This window comes from Cebus imitator, unplaced genomic scaffold (genome assembly GCF_001604975.1).
Source record: "Cebus imitator isolate Cc_AM_T3 unplaced genomic scaffold, Cebus_imitator-1.0 Scaffold36, whole genome shotgun sequence".
Taxonomy (NCBI): Eukaryota; Metazoa; Chordata; class Mammalia; order Primates; family Cebidae; genus Cebus; species Cebus imitator.
The window spans coordinates 1,234,989-1,251,576 of NW_016107351.1; the positions used below are offsets into that span (position 1 = coordinate 1,234,989).

A 16,588-nucleotide genomic window follows, 5' to 3' on the forward strand; every position below is an offset into this window, starting at 1 on the left:
GGCGGCGGGGGGCAGAGGAGGGTGGAGGGTTTTGGAGTCAAACGACCGCTGGTCTGTCCTAGTTGCTGACAGTGCATGGGCGCACCAAGGAGCAGAAGGGGCCCCTGTCGGGTGCAGCGTCCTGGGAGCACATCAAGGCCGTGCGGTGAGTGGACAAGGACAAGAGCAGTGGGTGATGCAGTCCTCAGTCCTTGGGGCTTTGGTGGGGGGCCCAGCTCCACACCTCAGGGTGCTTGGCACACCTGACACCTGTGACCACCAAGGGGGTTGGGGCCGAGGCTGGGGGCAGCATCGCTGTGGGAGCAGAAGCTACCTGCCAGGATAGTTGGGGGTCTGCCTGGGGCCTGGGCGCGGTCCCAGGTGGGACGAGGGACAGGTGTTTCTCTGCCAACAGGAAAGCTGTGGCCATCCCTGTGTTTGCCAATGGGAACATCCAGAGCCTACAGGATGTGGAGCGCTGCATCCAGGACACAGGTGTACAGGGTGTCATGAGCGCAGGTGAGTGCAGGTCGGCAGAGCCCAGGACACGCCGGGGGCCCGTGCATATGCCCCGATGCCACCACCCAGATCAGCGCCTCCCACCGCTTACTGCCCTCACCACAGTGCTCTTCGCAGATAGTGTTCTTCGGTCCCAGTCTGCTCTCATGGGCCGGAGCTGGCCTTGTCCCTGGTGTGAGGTGGCACAGGAGTGTGTCCTGGGTGCTCTAGGCTTTCCTCTGCCATCCACCTGGAGCAGCCCACAAGGCTTCCCTCTCCATTCTCCTCCCACAGAAGGCAACCTGCACAACCCCGCCCTGTTTGAGGGCCGGAGCCCTGCCGTGTGGGAGCTGGCCGAGGAATACCTTGACATTGTGCGGGAGCACCCCTGCCCACTGTCCTACGTCCGGGCCCACCTCTTCAAGCTGTGGCACCACACGTGAGTCGTCCCTATGGCAGAAGCCACGCTGGGGGGTTGCCCAGGCAGAGACCATCAGAGCCCGTCTGAGGCATTTCTGCAAGTTTTGTCAAAATAACTTGCTGCTAAGTCAGGTCTTGAGGGGCTGGGGTGACAGGAGTGGAGTTGGGCAGGAGTGTGCCCGGCACTCAGCCTGGGGCCTGGTGGTGGAGCAGGGGGCCCACCCCGCATGACAGGGCCTCTGTCTCAGGCTGCAGGTGCATCAGCAGCTTCGAGAGGAGCTGGCCAAGGTGAAGACCCTGGAGGGCATTGCCGCCGTGAGCCAGGAGCTGAAGATGCGGTGTCAGGCACGTGCGGGGACTGGTGGGAGCCCAGCCTTGTCGTGGGTGAGGCGTTGGGGCCATGACCAGGGCCTTGGGCTTTTGCAGGAGGAGATATCCAGGCAGGAGGGAGCGAAGCCCGCCGCTGACTTGCCCTTCCACTGGATCTGCCAGCCCTACGTCCGGCCAGGGTGAGTGCTCCACCCTCTGCCCGCAGTGGTGCACCTGCCCCGCTTGTCCTCAGCCACCAGGGTCAGCTCCCACCCCAGAGGGAAAGGAGGAGGGGGGCCACGGATCCCAGCAGCATGCACCTTCCATGTGCCTCTCAGCATCCTTGGTGGAGGGTGCTGGTTGGTGGCTCAGCCTCCCTCAGTGGACACTTGGATTTTAAATATCTTTTTTTTTTTTTGAGACAGAGTCTCTCTGTCACCCAGGCTGGAGTGCAGTGGCACGATGTTGGCTCACTGCAACCTCCATCTCCCAGGTTCTAGTGATTCTCCTGCCTCAGCCTCCCAAGCAGCTGGGACTAGAGGCATCTGTCACCACGCCCAGCTAATTTTTGTGTTTTTAGTAGAGATGGGGGGTTTCACCATGTTGGCCAGGATGGTCTTGATCTCTTGACCTCGTGATCCCCCTGCCCTGGCCCACCATGCTCTGCCTTAAATCTTTTAAGATACTTCTTTGAGCTCCTGTGATCCTGGGAGATTTGTCCGTGGGTCAAGAGGTTGACCCCAGCTTCCACTGGGTTCTCAGAGGTGAGGCCCATCTGTAGCCACATCCCTGCCTGGACCTGGTGGCTCAGACCTTGGCCTGCTTGAGGTGCAAACTCCATCCAGGGGGCCCAGCCTCCCTAGCGGCCACTCCTGAGAGGGCTGCACGCTGCCCACGCTCCTCAGCGACCACACTCGCCACAGACCCCTGGCCTCTCCTCACCCTGGGTCCTCACTTGGGGTCCCACCCATGTGGCTGTGGCTGCTGGGCCCCTCACGGTGTCCTTGGGCTCTGCCCGCTGCCCTCCCCACAGGCCCAGGGAGGGGAGCAAGGAGAAGGCAGGTGCGCGCAGCAAGCGGGCCCTGGAGGAGGAGGAGTGTGGCACGGAAGTCCTGTCCAAGAACAAGCAGAAGAAGCAGCTGAGGAACCCCCACAAGACCTTCGACCCCTCTCTGAAGCGTAAGTGCTGATGGGCCTGAGACAACAGCCCCTTTATCCTCCTCGTCTCCTCCGTTGCCAGTTGACAGGAGCCCACATTTGTGGTCAGGGAGGCTCAAGGCCCAGAGCTGGAAGCAGATGCTTGGGGACTTGGCGTGGTCAGCCAGACTTGGGGTCTGAGTGCGGGAACCTGTGCAGGCCCCACATGTGGGACGTGGCTCAGTGAAATCAGACGAGGCTGTGGAACAAGCCTTTCAGCCAGGTGCCACCCAGGTGGCCACTGAGGGGCTCGTCTGCAGGTCAGGGCCTTGGGTCGCTGCAGCTGTCCCTGCCCCACCTCACGCTGAGCAGCCACTGAGAGGGCGGCAGGGGTACGCAGGAGCGTTTGCATGGGTCTTGTTGCTGGGCCAGAAGTGGCAGCAGGGCAGGCTGGGTGAGACAGGATGAAGGTGCTCACCCCTCTCCTCATGGCCACCAGCGGCAAGGCTTCAGCCCGGTGCTGTCTCCCCTGAGAATGCTGGTGCCCCCCACATCCTGGGCCAACCCATCTGGGCCCTCAGCAGGTAGCGGCCTCCCAGATTTCTCCGACAGCTTTACAAGCTGCAGGGGGACCACTGAGTGCAACCTTCCCATGTAACACCAGGGGGCGGGCCAGTGCATGAGCAGCTGCCACATCAGCCTGGTGCCAGCAATCCCTGACTGCCACACTGCCCCCCGGGGCCACTGCGTGAGGCAGCTGGAAGAGGCAGGAAATGGGGCTTTGGGCTGAGTTCTTGATCCTTGGCCCTTTTGCCTGGGAGACCTGGCACTGAAGAGCATGGAACCCCTTTGAACCCTGGGGGTGGGAACACCCGTCCCCTTGTCCCTGCCTGGGAGTGGGATGGACGAGGCTGCTCATCCTGCCAGGGTCCCCCAGCCCACCCGCTTCCTATCCATTTCCTGTAGGATGGTCCCCCCACATCCCCTCACCCGTCCCTTGCTGAGGGGAAAGCAGATGTGGCCAGCCTGCATCCTCTGCCCTCCCAGAGCCTCCTGGCCTGGCTGGCCACAGCTGGCATGGACACTGTCAGTGGGCTCCATGCAGGTGACGGGGCAGCCCCCGTAGCTAGGCCACCCAGCTCTCATTCACCAGCACCCTTTTCTTTTCCCAGCAAAATATGCAAAGTGTGACCAGTGTGGAAACCCAAAGGTGAGTGGGTTTCAGCTGCATGCCGCCAAGGCTTCACCTCGGGGGGGAAGGGGAGGGGAGGTGGGCAAGGTTGTCCCTGCGCTGCTTGGGGTGGCAGGTCTGGTGCCCGCCCAGCTGGGTTTGTAGTGTGCCCAAGGTGGCATGGGTGCCTCAGGAGGACCCCTTGCTTCCAGCCAGCCCCCTGTCCAGGCCTGGAGTGGGAATAAGTCTGGGTGGGTTGGGGTGAGGGGGTCCCAGGGCTGCATCCAGGCCATGGGGATCTGCTGGCGGCTTCCCCGGCGGGCTGCTCCCCTGCTGGCTACCTGTCCCCGGGATCCATGCTGGCCGCAGGCTCCCCAGCTTTCCTGTTCCCAGGGCAACAGATGCGTGTTCAGCCTGTGCCGCGGCTGCTGCAAGAAGCGAGCCTCCAGAGAGACCGCGGACTGCCCAGGTAAGGCCACCTGCCACCCGCCCCCCGTGAGCAGACAGACCCCTCTGCCACCTGACCCCCGATTCTCCTCTCTCTGCCAGGTCACGGATTGCTTTTTAAAACCAAATTGGAGAAGTCTCTGGCCTGGAAAGGGACCAAGCCTGAGCTGCAGGAGCCTCAGACGGCCACGCCCAGCACACCAGGTGGCTTCTCAGAAGTCATGAGTAGTGCTCTGGCCTGAAGGCCCAGAACCCCCACCCCCAGGACCGCTCCTGGAGCCCGGACACGTCCTACTTAAGGAAACGTCTTTTACTCAGGGAATCTCCCCTTACTTAACGTGGAAAGACGCGCCCTGTCCCCCTCGGCCCGCTCTGGGGGCCTGGAATGCTGCAGTGGGGAGCAGGCCCCAGGCTGGACCTGCCCTGTCCTCAGCACGCGTGTGCAAAAGCGGACAATAAATCATTTCAAAGATGCCAGAGCCATAGCCTGTGATCGCCGCCCCCCAGACCCAGGGAGGTATGAGCCAGGGCAGGTGCTGTTAGGGCCAGTGAGGGCTTCTGAACAACAAGATGCGTCTAAACGAAGGCAGCACATGTGCATCTGTGCAGAGGAACGGGGGACTGACTTAGGGCCCAAGCCTGCCTCCCCCATAGGCTCTACGGCCAGCGCTCTGGGAGCTTCCTGATGCCGCCAGCCTGGAAGCACGGCCTGTCGGGCAACAGTGGCCGACGCTGGGGGCTGTTGAGCCCAAGGGACCCCTGCCTCCAAGCCGAGCCCCAGGGAGCCAGCCTTCAAGAACCCAAGGCCACCCAGGGGTGACCAGAGCCTGCACAACAGGAAGGAACGGCCAAGGGCAACGCTCAGTCTGCTTTTTAATGGATACTGCCCACTTGTCTGCACCTAACCAAGGCGGGAACAGGAGGGGTTCGGGAAGTGGTGCCACTGGGCCTGGGTGCCCCACAGTCTGCTCCCTGGGGACAGAAACCCATGGGGTTGAGCCCTCCAGGCCTCTCTTTCCAGGAAGGGCCACAACTAGCAGCCGCCTGCCTCCCCAGCCCTGGCAAGGGCACGCAGGCTGGGGAGCACCCAGTGGCCAGGTCCTCAGCTGGGCCGAAGGCAGCACTGAGCCGCCTGGAAGTGGGCAGGTCCGTGGGGTGGGGGCGGGGTGCAGATGTCCTGGAGGCCAAGCGCCGCCCTCACATGTTGGTGCTCATCCGGGACTGGCTGTTGGCTGGAGTCAGCTCCCCCTGGCTCCCTTCTCTGGGTGGGGACTGCCGAGGAGACGAGGAGCAACTAAGCCACCAGGCCCCACGTGCCACACACCGCACCTGCCCACCCACTGACGCCTGCCCACCTTGACATGGATCTGGTTGCGGAGCACGGCTGCGCGCAGCATCATGGCCTTGGCGCGGCGCTGGAACTCCTTGCCCATCAGCAGAGACTTCTCGAAGGTGGTGCTGCGCTGATCCACGTCCCGGGCATATAGGATCTGCAGAGACACAGGCTCAGTGGGGCTCAGGCTCCCCCACGGCCACTCCCACCACCCCACAGCCCACGGCCACCTTGCTGTGGGAGTCCACGCGGGCACTGATCAATCCCTCCAGGATTAGCTGTGTCAGCTCGTCCTCCAGGGCGGCCACCGTGGTGTTGAAGGCCGCCGCCATCCGGTGCATGTCAGCTGACACGTAGGGGCTGAAATACTGCAGGACAGAGGAAAGTCAGCTCCACGGTGCCCTACATGCCCATCCACCTGCCCGTTGTGTGCCAGCCTGACCCCCATGCTTACCTGGATGAGGGCACGGTTGCGAATCTGGGTGTACAAGGTCCTGACATGGGGAGCCAGATACATGTCCAGGAGCAGGTTGTCCTGGGGAAGGGGCTGGTCAGAACCGGGACAGGAGGCCAGACAGGACCCCATCTCACCCCCACCCCGGGCCGGGCCCCACCTTCATCTCATCCAGCATCTTGAGGCACGAGGCGTACTTGGACTCGTAGAATTTGAAGATGATGTCTCGAACCTGCGGCTCCAGCTCCAAGAACAACTTGAAGGAGCTGCTGAGGCAGACCCTCAATTTCAGGCCTCTGCCTGCCCCTGCCCTCCAAGTTGCCAGTGGGACACCAGTCCCCAAACAAACCATGGGAAGATGGTGGGGCCAGGGGACCAGGATGTGCAAGGCCAAAGAAGTGGCCTGCGGAGAGGGAGGGGGACTGCAGGACCAGGGCACCCACCTGCTGGAGATGACGTTGCGCTGCAGCTCCTGCCGGTCAAAGGTAGCCAAGGCACACAGGCCACCATAGACGGCCACGTTGCTGGGGGACAGCAGCTGAGAAGCAGAGACCCGGCATCACAGGCAGAGAAGGGCCAGGCCACCCCTGCCCCATCACCCATTCAGAGAATGCCTAAGACTCTACTCTGAGAGAACCCACCCACCTACAAAAGCAGTCCAACCCATGAGCCCATGCTTGGTCTCCCAAGTCCCCAAGAGGGTCCCTTACCTCAGGAAAGTCACAGTGATCAAAGGAAGCCAGCAGGAAGCACTTGGCAGCCTGCTTGTACTTCCTTGCGGCCAGCTCCGCCAAGCCTAGTGGAGGGGGAGTGGTGGGGGGAAGAAGGGGTAAGACCCAGAGCCTCAGGGAAGCCACTAATGCCTTGAGGAGGAAGCCGACCATCAGGGGCTTACTGGCCTCTCCTGCCCGGGAGCTGTTCCTCAGCACTGGGGAGATACTCTAGTCCTAGATGGAAACAGCCTCACCAGTGCCCAGCAGGCTCCCTGAAGCTAGGTGTGCAGGGAAGCCTTACGCTGCTAGCATGGCTGCAAAGGACACCGGGCTCAGAGTGGCTCGGGCTGCAGACCTGCCCCAGGCCCACAGTGACAGCAGCCAGACCCTGACAACATGTCACCCCTGGCTTACCTGGGGCAGCCTAGGCACCACCTACACCCGCACACGAGCCCTACAACATCCTTCGTCCTGCCAGGGAAGGTTTACCTGGCCGAGGTAGGGACCAGCTACTGCCCTGGGCTGGGAGGACTCAGCAACACGGAAACGTGGGGCCAGCTGGGCATAGCCCAGGCCCTTACCTGCGGCACACTTGAGCTTGGTGAGGATGGCCTGGGTCTGGCTGTCACGCTCTCCTCGCTGCTGCAGGGGGAAGCCACATGTGTGAGGCCCATTTCCTGGAGCTTGATGCCCAACCCCAGACCGAGAGGAGAAGGGAGATCCACTGTGGGAGGGTGAATAAGGTGGCGGGGGAGGACAGCAGGGGCCACAGTGGTCAGGAATCCTGAGGCAAGGTCTCTGAGGCGGCAGCCTGTACCTCGGCAATCTCCGGGGTGGACTCGGCCTTGCTGACGTAGCTCAGCACATGAGACCAATTCTGCAAGTAGACGCTGACCTGGTGGGCGGGGGCAGGGCCAAGTAAGCCTGGGTGCCCCGACGGCCCAGCCACAATGCCCCCGCCCCCCCGCTGGGGCAGGCCGACCTTGATGACGTTGAGGCACATGTTGATGACGTGCTTGGCGCTGGTGCAGTAGTCCCGGGCCCGGGAGTAGCACTTGAGGGCGTTGCTGAGGTCCCCACAGTCCAGGTAGTGGTCGCCCAGATCGTCGTGGCCGCGCCGGATGCTCTCCTTGATGGAGTTGCCCTTGTAGTTCTTCAGGTCCGTGTCTAGCTTCTCCAGCTTCAGCAGGGCCTTCTTCCTCGTGGCCTCCACCCAGGCCGTGTCCAGGGCTGGGGGCTCCACGCCACTCTCAGGGATGGCGTCAGGTGCGTTCTGCAGCTCCCTGAGAGAGGACCTGGCCATCAGGATGGCGATGGTCACAGGCGCCACGGAGGAGAAAAGGAAGCCGCCAGCCTAAGGCTGCCCTTGAAGCCCTAACACGCAGGTGGGCCCCTTCCACTGGCTCCAAACCCTGTCTCCAGGGACCAGTCTGCACCAGGGCCGCAGCAGTAACTGCTGATGCCAGGAGCCCACAGCAAGGTGGGGAAGCCAGCAGGGGGATGTCCTGAGCCACGGTCTCCAACAGCTCCCCTCGGAATCAAATCCCTGTGTGCACACGCACAGAGAAGCCACACCACAGAGAGCACTTCCACTCTCCACTCGCCTGAATTCCATCGAAGGGGCACAGGAAGGGGGCCCAGCCCCAGACACCTGCTCCCTTGGAGGTCTCTGCTTTCTCTTGCCAAGCCCCTGACCTCACCTGGTGGCCTCTGAGAGCTTGCGGTGGATCTCCTCATACATGTCGACATTGAAGGTTCTCTGCACGAAGGAGAGGGCCATCTTTAGGGCCTCCACCCGCAGCGTGGGGCAGTGATCAGCAATGAACTGCAGCCGCTCAATACGCATCAGGCCACTGTAGCTGGCTGCATACTGCTCCAGATCCTGGGGGTGGGCGCACACAGGTCAGGCAGGGTGTGTGAGGTGGAACCCCAGCCCCAGGCCTGAGGGTCAGGAGCTGGGGCCCGATTGCCTCCCAGCCAGAATGCCGCCCTGGGCCCACAACAGGAACCGGGCACATGGGCACAGGGGTGCAAGACTGACTGCTGTCCCAGGTGCTGCAGAGATGCCTGGGTAGGCCTGGGGCAGCACCCAGTTTCAGGGATGGACGCCCACTAGTGACTGCTGGTCACTGGGCTGAGCAGTGGGGAGACTGGCCCTGGCTCCTCTGTGAGCAGCATCTGAAGCTGAGGCACAAGCCCGATGTGAGTGGACAATCAGAAACTCTGATAGTTTTGGAGTCAGAAAAAGACATGACATAGATCACTGAGAAGGATCACTCTACCTGCTGTGCAGGCTGCAGAGGGGAGTCTGCCCTGGACCCCCCAGCAAAACTAAGACACCCAAGGTCCCGTACAGAACTCCGTACCAGGGTGGGGTTCTCCACCACGTAGTTGACATCAGGTGCATTCTGCGGGTCTTCCTGGGGGTCCACGTCGATCTGCATGGGTTCCACAGCCCCCTGCAACATGGGCCAGGCACCTGGCACCTCGTTCTGGGGACTGCCCCAGGAGGGTGAGAGACCTGCACTGTTCTCTGAGCTCAGCTCTGCCGGAGGTCTCTCGGACCAGGCTGATAGGACCACACTCCCACTGCTGCTGTTCCCCAGGTGTGCCCTCCCAACCACCCTCACTCCCACCCAGGCTCCTGTGCCACCACATCGGGGAGGGGTCTCCTCACAAAACTCCAAAGCTCAGAAGCAGAAACCCCTGGCCTGATTCTAGCTGCTCATCTCTGAAAGCCAAAAAGCAGACATGGGACAACCAACGACACAGGGGCTCCTGAGGGCCCCCACACGTTCCCAGCCACCGTCCTGATGCAGTTTCCTCCAAGTCACAAAGAACCGGATGCCACCTCAACCCCGAGGCAACAGGGACGGCCCCGGAATCTGTCCTGAGCAGCGGAGCAGCAACACCGGGCCGAGAGTCACGCCACGGGTTGGGAGAAGGGGGAAAAGGGAGCCCCACGGCCCCCAGCTGGGAAACACAGAGGAGCCGGGACCTCGGCTTAAAACGAAGTCGGCTGGAAAAGCCGCCGTGCGGAGCCCCGCCGGACCCGTGGGCCTCCGCGCTCCTTCGGGAAAAGCACCAAGAGCTCGGCTCCCTCCGCAGGCCCCGGGCCCACGGGGCGCCCTCCCCTCCTGCGCTTGGCACGGCGTCCCTGTCCTCGGCCGGCAGAGCAGCAGGGCCCCGGCCGCAGCGGGGGCGGCCGGGGCCCTGCTCCCCCCTCCCTCGCTCGGGGGTCCCTGTCCTGGAAGGTACCTCGTAGAGCAGCGTACAGGCCGACAGGCTGGCGCTCAGGCTGAAGTCCCCGGCCGTGCCGGGCAGGACGAGGTCTGACCTACTGCTGTGAGGGGTGCGGTACAGATCTGTCACTGACGAGGAGGCCGAGCTGGGGGCCGAGCTATCCCTCATTCTGTCCTGACTTTCTGCACCCCCCGACCCTGACACAGAGCTGGCTGGCTGCTGCAGGGAGAAAAAGCGTTAGCGTCGGGCGGCCGGGAGCCGCTCCCGGGAGCTGCTGGGAGGGAGGCGGGGCGGGCGCGGCCCAGGCGGAGACGCGCGCTGCCCGCCGAGGCCCGGCACGAAGCGCGCCCGGCGGCTCCTGGCGCAGGCCCCGCTCCCCGGCTGTCCCTCGGCCCGGCCCCGGCGGCGAGGGGCGCGGGGGCACGGAGGCCTGGCGCGGCCGCGGCTCGTTACCTGTAAGTTAAACACCTGAACCGGCAGCGGCATCTTGCACCCACCCCGCCGCGGCGTGCCGTCCGCTTCCGGGGCAGCGGCGCCTCTTCTTCCGGGGCGCGGGGCGGGGCGGAGCCGCCGGGCTCTTAAAGGGGCCGCAGTCCGCCCGCGGCTCCGGCCCGGCCCTCCGCTCCCGGCGCCGGGGTCCCGGCGGCCGCATGAGCCGCGCGCACGGGGCGTTGTGCCGGGCCTGCCTCGCGCTGGCCGCGGCCCTGGCCGCACTGCTTCTGCTGCCGCTGCCGCTGCCGCTGCCGCCGCCGCGCGCGCCCGCCCCCGCCCGGACCCCGGGCCCGGGCCCGCGCGCGCCGCAGCCCGCGTCCGCCGCCCCCAGCCTGAGGCCGGACGACGTCTTCATCGCGGTCAAGACCACCCGGAAGAACCACGGGCCGCGCCTGCGGCTGCTGCTGCGCACCTGGATCTCCCGGGCCCGCCGGCAGGTGCGCCGGGCCCCAGCCGCCCCGGCTCGCAGGGCCCAGCCCCGGGGGCTCCGCGTGGCGCGGGTCGGTCCCGGCCTGGGCAGCGCCCCCGGCGTCTCACGGATCGTTTCTCCCCCAGACGTTCATCTTCACCGACGGGGACGACCCTGCGCTCCAGCTCCAGGGCGGTGAGTGTCTCCCGAGCCCCGGCGCCCGCGGGACCTGCCCGCGCCCCCCTCCCCGCTGCCTCCGAGCCCCGGAGCTGCGGCCCTTGCGCTGCCGGGAGCTCAGGAGGTCGGGGGGGGGGCCATGCGCGGCGCGGCCCGGGCCACACAGCCCGCGGGGGCCCACCCTGCCAGCCAAGCCCTGCTCGCCGCCGGCCCCTCACACTGGCCGCGTCCTAGGGTGTGGAGCTACTGCCAGGCCCCCTGGAGAAGCCCCAGCAGGGAATCCGCCCTTCCAGTCCAAGTCCGGGCGCGCTGCGTCCATCCTCTTTCCACTCAAGACGTCTCAACGAGTGGCCATCCACTTCAGCCCCAGGGGCACCAGCAGGGTCAGCGCGCGAGGGCCAGGGCTGTGGCTGGACCTAGGCAAGGTGTCCGGGCATGTCAGCCAGCCAGATTGTGCCCTGGCCCTCGGGGGCAGGCGGGCACGGGACTTACCCCGGTCCCCGTGCCAGCCTCCACCTGCTTCCCGTCTCTGAATCGCAGGCGGTCGTGTCATCAACACCAATTGCTCCGCCGTTCGCACCCGCCAGGCCCTCTGCTGCAAGATGTCCGTGGAGTACGACACGTTCATCGAGTCAGGGCGCAAGTACGAGGCACCGCCCCGCCGGCAGAGCCCAGAACCAAGCTGGGGGGGTGCCTCCCGCCCACCTGTGCCAGGCCCTCACACAAGGGACTCCCCCCACCCACAGGTGGTTCTGCCATGTAGACGATGACAATTATGTGAACCCCAAGAGCCTCCTGCACCTGCTTTCCAGCTTCTCACCCAGCCAGGATGTCTACCTGGGGCGGCCCAGCCTGGACCACCCCATCGAGGCCACGGAGAGGGTCCAGGGTGGCAGAACTGTGAGTGCGGGGGCAGACCCCTTCCCTGAAGCCAGCCCGGGAGGCACAGCAGAGGGCATGGAAAGCTGGGTGAGAAGGGCGTAGTGCCGGGCCCAATCTGACCCATCCAGGTGGTTTGCGTGGTGTTTCCGGAGCAGGCCAGGCCCCTGACCTGACCCCAGCTGCGAGCCTGGGACTGGGCCAGGTGGGGAGGGTCTGGAGACCAGGGACCAATGACCTGTAGAAGCCACCAGCTCCTCCTACACCAGAAAGCTTCTGTTACCTGGGCAGGATGTCCTAAGGGGCAGCTTAAGAAAGAAGACTGGGGAGTCCCACGAAGAGTTAGGGGTGAGAAGCCCTGTCTTGAGCACCTCTGACCAGCACCCCATCCCCAGGTGACCACAGTCAAGTTCTGGTTTGCTACTGGTGGGGCCGGGTTCTGTCTCAGCAGAGGCCTCGCCCTGAAGATGAGTCCATGGGCCAGGTGAGTGGGGGGTCCAGCTGCCCGGGCTGGGAGGCGGAGGCTGAGACCTGAAAGGCGCTGACCGGCCTCCCCCCAGCCTGGGCAGCTTCTTGAGCACGGCTGAGCAGGTGCGGCTGCCAGATGACTGCACGGTGGGCTACATCGTGGAGGGGCTCCTGGGCGCCCGCCTGCTCCACAGCCCCCTCTTCCATTCCCACCTGGAGAACCTGCAGAGGCTGCCACCGGACACCCTGCTCCAGCAGGTACAGGTGCCACTCCGGCTTCTGCCACAGGGGCCTTGCACCACCCCAGCTCCCCCAGTGGCCCCACTGCCCGGCCTGATGCCCGGCTGGGATTTGCATGTGGCTGGGGGTGGATCCTGGACAGACTCCCTGCTTGCTGGACAGGCTCCTCAGGTACAGTCGGGGTGTGCTGTCAGGCAGAGAGATGAGGGGAAAAGTGCGGCGCTTGGGGCAGGGGGCATGGTCTTTGTGGTGACGGGCACTCGAGCGGGTCTCATCACATGGATCAGAGAGGGAATGGGGGGCAGCTTTGGTCTGGAGATTTCGGATCCCCCGTCCCTGTCCCCCAGGCTCTGCCTGAGGTGTCCCCTGCTCAGCTCATGCCACCCTTCAGTGCTGTTCCTGAGCCTGGCCTCCCCAAGGATGTGGGGAGAAAGGAATGGGCAAGGGGGCTTTAGCAGGGCTCCTGGCCAGGGAGAGGCATGGCCCAAGACCAGAGCAGACCACACTCTGCCCATACTATTCCCTCCCAGGTGACCTTGAGCTATGGGGGTCCTGAGAACCCACATAACGTGGTGAACGTGGCCAGAGGCTTCAGCCTGCAGCAGGACCCCACACGGTGAGTGGGCAGTGGTATGGGCGGGCCCTCAGCCCCATGGGGGTGCTGGCATCGGCATGCCCCTCCACAGCCGTGACCCCACTTCTTGCCTCCCAGGTTTAAGTCTGTCCACTGCCTTCTCTACCCAGACACGGACTGGTGTCCCAGGCAGAAGCAGGGCGCTCTGACCTCTCAGTGACACCAGTGACCCTGACCCACAGCTGCCTGGGCTCCATCCCAGCTGCGGGGAGCTGGAGCCCCCCATGGCCTCAGTGGGCTCCATCAGGTGCCACAGCCACGCCAGTGAGATGCAGGCGTCTGGCAGACCCTCTGGCTAGTCTGGTGTCTGGGCTCCACTGCTTACTGCCAAAGGCGGGAGCCAGGCTGACCAGGTGCTGAGGAGCAGGCTCCAGGCTGAGGTCCTGGTCCACGGCCATTGCAAGGGCTTAGCCTGACAGGGTTTGTGGGGGATGCCACCCTCTCTGCCACAGGCTGGGTGCATGGCCAGGGATGGCAGTGGGGACTCAGGCCCAGGAAGGCCAAGCTCGCGGGCCAAGCTCTGCTGCCAGCCCCCAGGCCTCATTCGGAGGCCTCCTGACTGGGCCCACAGACATGACTCCTTTCTGGGTCCTGCTCCTGCCCCACTGTGCCTGGGCCCATCAACAGCAGGAGCCTTTTGTTTGGGGCTCCCTGGACTGAGACCACTCCTGATCCACCCATTCCTACATACCCACCTCCCTGCCCAGTGGCTTCCACGGGGGACATGGGGCAGGGGCCGTCATCCCCCTCTGCCTCCTGCTTTGCTGTTGCCAAGCATGAGTAAAGGCTCTGTTCTTACACCATGTGGCTCCCGTCTTAATCACCCACCAGCCCAGCCCTCCTGGGTCCCTGCCATGCCCCCTCCGCCTCCAGGAAGGCCGTCCCAGGCAGGGCTGTATCCTTGCCGTCCTGCCTACCCAGCTTTGAACCCACCAGACTTTGGAAGCCAAAGCCTCTAGCAGGGGTGGCGTGTGGGGGTCCTGCTGGGAGGGACAGACACTGGACGCTGCCTTGAGGGACTACCTTCCTGAGTGTCCAGCTCGCCTTCTCGCTGTTGTGTGAAGCCAGTGTGCACGTGGGTGGATGTGTGCACGGTTCTGTGCATGTACATGAGGATGAGTGAACACACGGCTGGTATGTACATGCATATAGGTCAGTATACACTTGTGAGCATGTCCATATGCATCAGTGTGTATGCACATGTACAGGACTGGGTGTGTCCGTGGCAGCCTCTGTGTGCGTGGGTGTGTGGAGGGAGGGGGAGGGAGGCAGCACGTGGAGTTCGCTGGTTTCTGTCTCATTCGTTCCTGCTTGGCCTGGAGCAGAAGGCGCCCCAAGGACACTTGAGGTCAATCATGACTGGGTCCTCAGGTTTCCTGGGGAAACCTTTGTCCACTGCAGGCTCTGAGCAGGGAGAGGAATTCTGGGGCTCAGAACAAGTGTCAGCGGTAAATTTCAGCAAATCTGAAATCTGCATCTCAGCAGAAACAAGAAAAATGCGAATTCTTGAAAGTTGCTGCAGAATTGTAGATGCCCCGAGAGAACGCATCCCGTGTCAGCTGTGGGTGTCTCCACGTGGCCCTGGGTCCCTTGTGCTGGCTCTCCTGGATGTGGGGTTTTGGAGTTGCATTCTCCTCTCCTGAGACCTCCCTCCCAAGCCTGTCCACACAGGTGCCCACGAACGGCGTCCTTGGAGTGTGGGGAACATGGACTGGAATGCGTTGGCACCACCAGAAAGGGTGTTGAGACAAAGTGCCCCGAGGGGCTGTTTCCAGGCCACGAGGCTCCAGCAGATGTCGGTGTGCATGCGCTTCCAAGAGTCTAGCTTGCAGCTCCTCTGAGAAAATAGTGTTGGATCTGTTTTACCTCAACTGTGTCAACACTGGTCTTTTTTTTTTTTTTGAGACGGAGTTTCGCTCTTGTTACCCAGGCTGGAGTGCAATGACGCGATCTCAGCTCACCGCAACCTCCGCCTCCTGGGTTCAGGCAATTCTCCTGCCTCAGCCTCCTGAGTAGTTGGGATTACAGGCACGCGCCACCATGCCCAGCTAATATTTTGTAGTTTTAGTAGAGACGGGGTTTCACCATGTTGACCAGGATGGTCTCGATCTCTTGACCTCATGATCCACCCGCCTCGGCCTCCCAAAGTGCTGGGATTACAGGCGTGAGCCACCGCGCCCGGCAACACTGGTCTTAAAACTTAAAGCACTATGTTGTCGAGCAGAAAGGAAATGGTCATCAGTGTTTAAGCCACGCTGTGAGGTTGCATTGTGTCCGGTCTGGGAGGTCACCCTGTTTCATTTATGCTTTCTTTTTTTTTGGTCTAAGTTTAGGTCCACGATGTCCTGAGGCTTTTCTCCTAAGCAACCAGCCACACCACTCCCTTCTGTATTGCTGGGCTGTGTTTATAAATGTTTCAAACCAGCAATTTTCCACTTTGATTCCAACAGCCATTCCCAGGCAGGGCCAGTCCTGCTGCTCAGATGTTCTGGGAAGAGCCTCTGGCCAGCCCAGGCCCAGTTCCTACTGGACCCAGTTGGCTCCAGCTGCAGAGAGACAGCATGGACACTGGTGGGGAGAGAACTGAGTTGCGACCACACCTCTGGAGGAAACCGGGCTTGGAGGAGGCAGGGGTTATTCAGGGGGCCAGCCTTATGAGAAGAAGCCAGACAGGGCCCCGTAGGCAGGCACTGTTAGGCCCCCGAGACAGCGAAGTGGTAACAGGGACAGGTCACAGGAAGCATGTCATGGCAGCCGACAGGGAAGGGTGCACACTCTGGACACCTCCCTTCAGCCGTAGGGGCCTCGAACAACAGGAAACGACCAGCTCCAACGCATCCGGAGAACACCTCCCGACCGCGATGGAACGCGGGCGCTCTGCAAGAGCACGCAGGACATTCTTCAGGAGAGACCATATGTCAGGCCACAAATCAAGTCTCAATGTATTTAAAAAGACAGATGTTAAAGCCCTGTGGCAGTGGCACAAGCTTATAGTCCCAGCACTTTGGGAGGCCGAGGCGGGAGGATCACTTGAGCCCAGGAATTCAAGACCAGCCTGGTCAACATAGGGAGACTCCCCCAGAGTCTTTCTTTCTTAAACAGAAAGAAAAAAGTGTTATACAAAGTGTCATCTCTGAATCTAGAGCAGAAGGAAATCTGGAAAAATCACAAATTTGTAGAAATGTAACAACACACTCTCAGTGGGTCAAGGAAGAAATCACAAAATACTTGGAGACAAATAGAAACAACTTAAAACTTAGGAGATGCAGTTTTGCTAAAGGAGATATTTATGATCGTGAAGCTGACATTCAAAAAGAAGGCTCTGCGCCATGGCATAGCCCTGCTCTGTGTGGAGCAGCTTAAAAATGATACTCAAATGAGTATAAATGCTTGACGGGGTGGACACCCCATAAACAAATATCCTTACTATGTGCCCACAAATTTTTTTTTAAATAATAATTAAAAGAAAAAAGAAAAGGGCTGGGCGCGGTGATTCACGCCTGTAATCCAAGCACTTTGGAGGCCAAGGCGGGTGGATCACCTGAGGTTGGGAGTTCAAGACCAGCCTGACCAATGTGGTGAAAC

At 62.4% G+C, this 16,588-nt stretch overlaps 3 protein-coding genes across 26 annotated transcripts in view; 2 read left to right on the forward strand and 1 right to left on the reverse strand.

Annotated features, from left to right (window-relative positions):
* The window catches only part of DUS1L (dihydrouridine synthase 1 like), an 8,677-nt gene extending 4,239 nt beyond the window's left edge, over window positions 1–4,438 (forward strand). For 2 of the 4 annotated variants that reach the window (XM_037737159.1, XM_017524780.2), the window contains exons 6-14: window positions 63–145; window positions 395–498; window positions 772–916; window positions 1,146–1,242; window positions 1,324–1,406; window positions 2,240–2,385; window positions 3,516–3,553; window positions 3,866–3,983; window positions 4,064–4,438. In XM_037737159.1, the coding sequence (XP_037593087.1) occupies window positions 63–145; window positions 395–498; window positions 772–916; window positions 1,146–1,242; window positions 1,324–1,406; window positions 2,240–2,385; window positions 3,516–3,553; window positions 3,866–3,983; window positions 4,064–4,203 (954 nt within the window). In that variant the 3' untranslated portion in view covers window positions 4,204–4,438. The remainder of the gene's footprint in view (window positions 1–62; window positions 146–394; window positions 499–771; window positions 917–1,145; window positions 1,243–1,323; window positions 1,407–2,239; window positions 2,386–3,515; window positions 3,554–3,865; window positions 3,984–4,063) is intronic. The other 2 variants (XM_017524782.2, XM_017524783.2) reach the window with 2 other exon arrangements.
* A 379-nt stretch (window positions 4,439–4,817) lies between these two features.
* On the reverse strand, window positions 4,818–10,642 carry GPS1 (G protein pathway suppressor 1). Of its 21 annotated transcripts, none has more exons than XM_017524778.2 (14): window positions 10,158–10,218; window positions 9,720–9,804; window positions 8,828–8,920; window positions 8,162–8,343; window positions 7,444–7,744; window positions 7,279–7,356; window positions 7,043–7,103; window positions 6,459–6,544; window positions 6,192–6,286; window positions 5,909–6,014; window positions 5,749–5,829; window positions 5,525–5,662; window positions 5,317–5,451; window positions 4,818–5,233 (listed from the first exon to the last, which is right to left on the reverse strand). In XM_017524778.2, the coding sequence occupies exons 3-14, from the start codon at window positions 8,903–8,905 to the stop codon at window positions 5,159–5,161; spliced, it is 1,416 nt and encodes a 471-aa protein (XP_017380267.1). In that variant the 5' UTR covers window positions 8,906–8,920; window positions 9,720–9,804; window positions 10,158–10,218; the 3' UTR covers window positions 4,818–5,158. The 21 variants fall into 21 exon arrangements, with proteins under 21 accessions (XP_017380267.1, XP_017380258.1, XP_017380257.1 ...); XM_017524769.2 differs by having other exon boundaries at window positions 7,043–7,100; window positions 9,720–9,923; XM_017524768.2 differs by having other exon boundaries at window positions 9,720–9,923.
* RFNG (RFNG O-fucosylpeptide 3-beta-N-acetylglucosaminyltransferase) lies at window positions 10,318–13,326 on the forward strand. Its single transcript, XM_017524784.2, has 8 exons — window positions 10,318–10,633; window positions 10,752–10,800; window positions 11,323–11,425; window positions 11,529–11,682; window positions 12,057–12,145; window positions 12,222–12,387; window positions 12,900–12,985; window positions 13,082–13,326. Exons 1-8 carry the CDS (start codon window positions 10,355–10,357, stop codon window positions 13,161–13,163), a joined length of 1,008 nt encoding a protein of 335 aa, XP_017380273.1. The 5' UTR covers window positions 10,318–10,354; the 3' UTR covers window positions 13,164–13,326.
* Window positions 13,327–16,588: the final 3,262 nt, after the last annotated feature.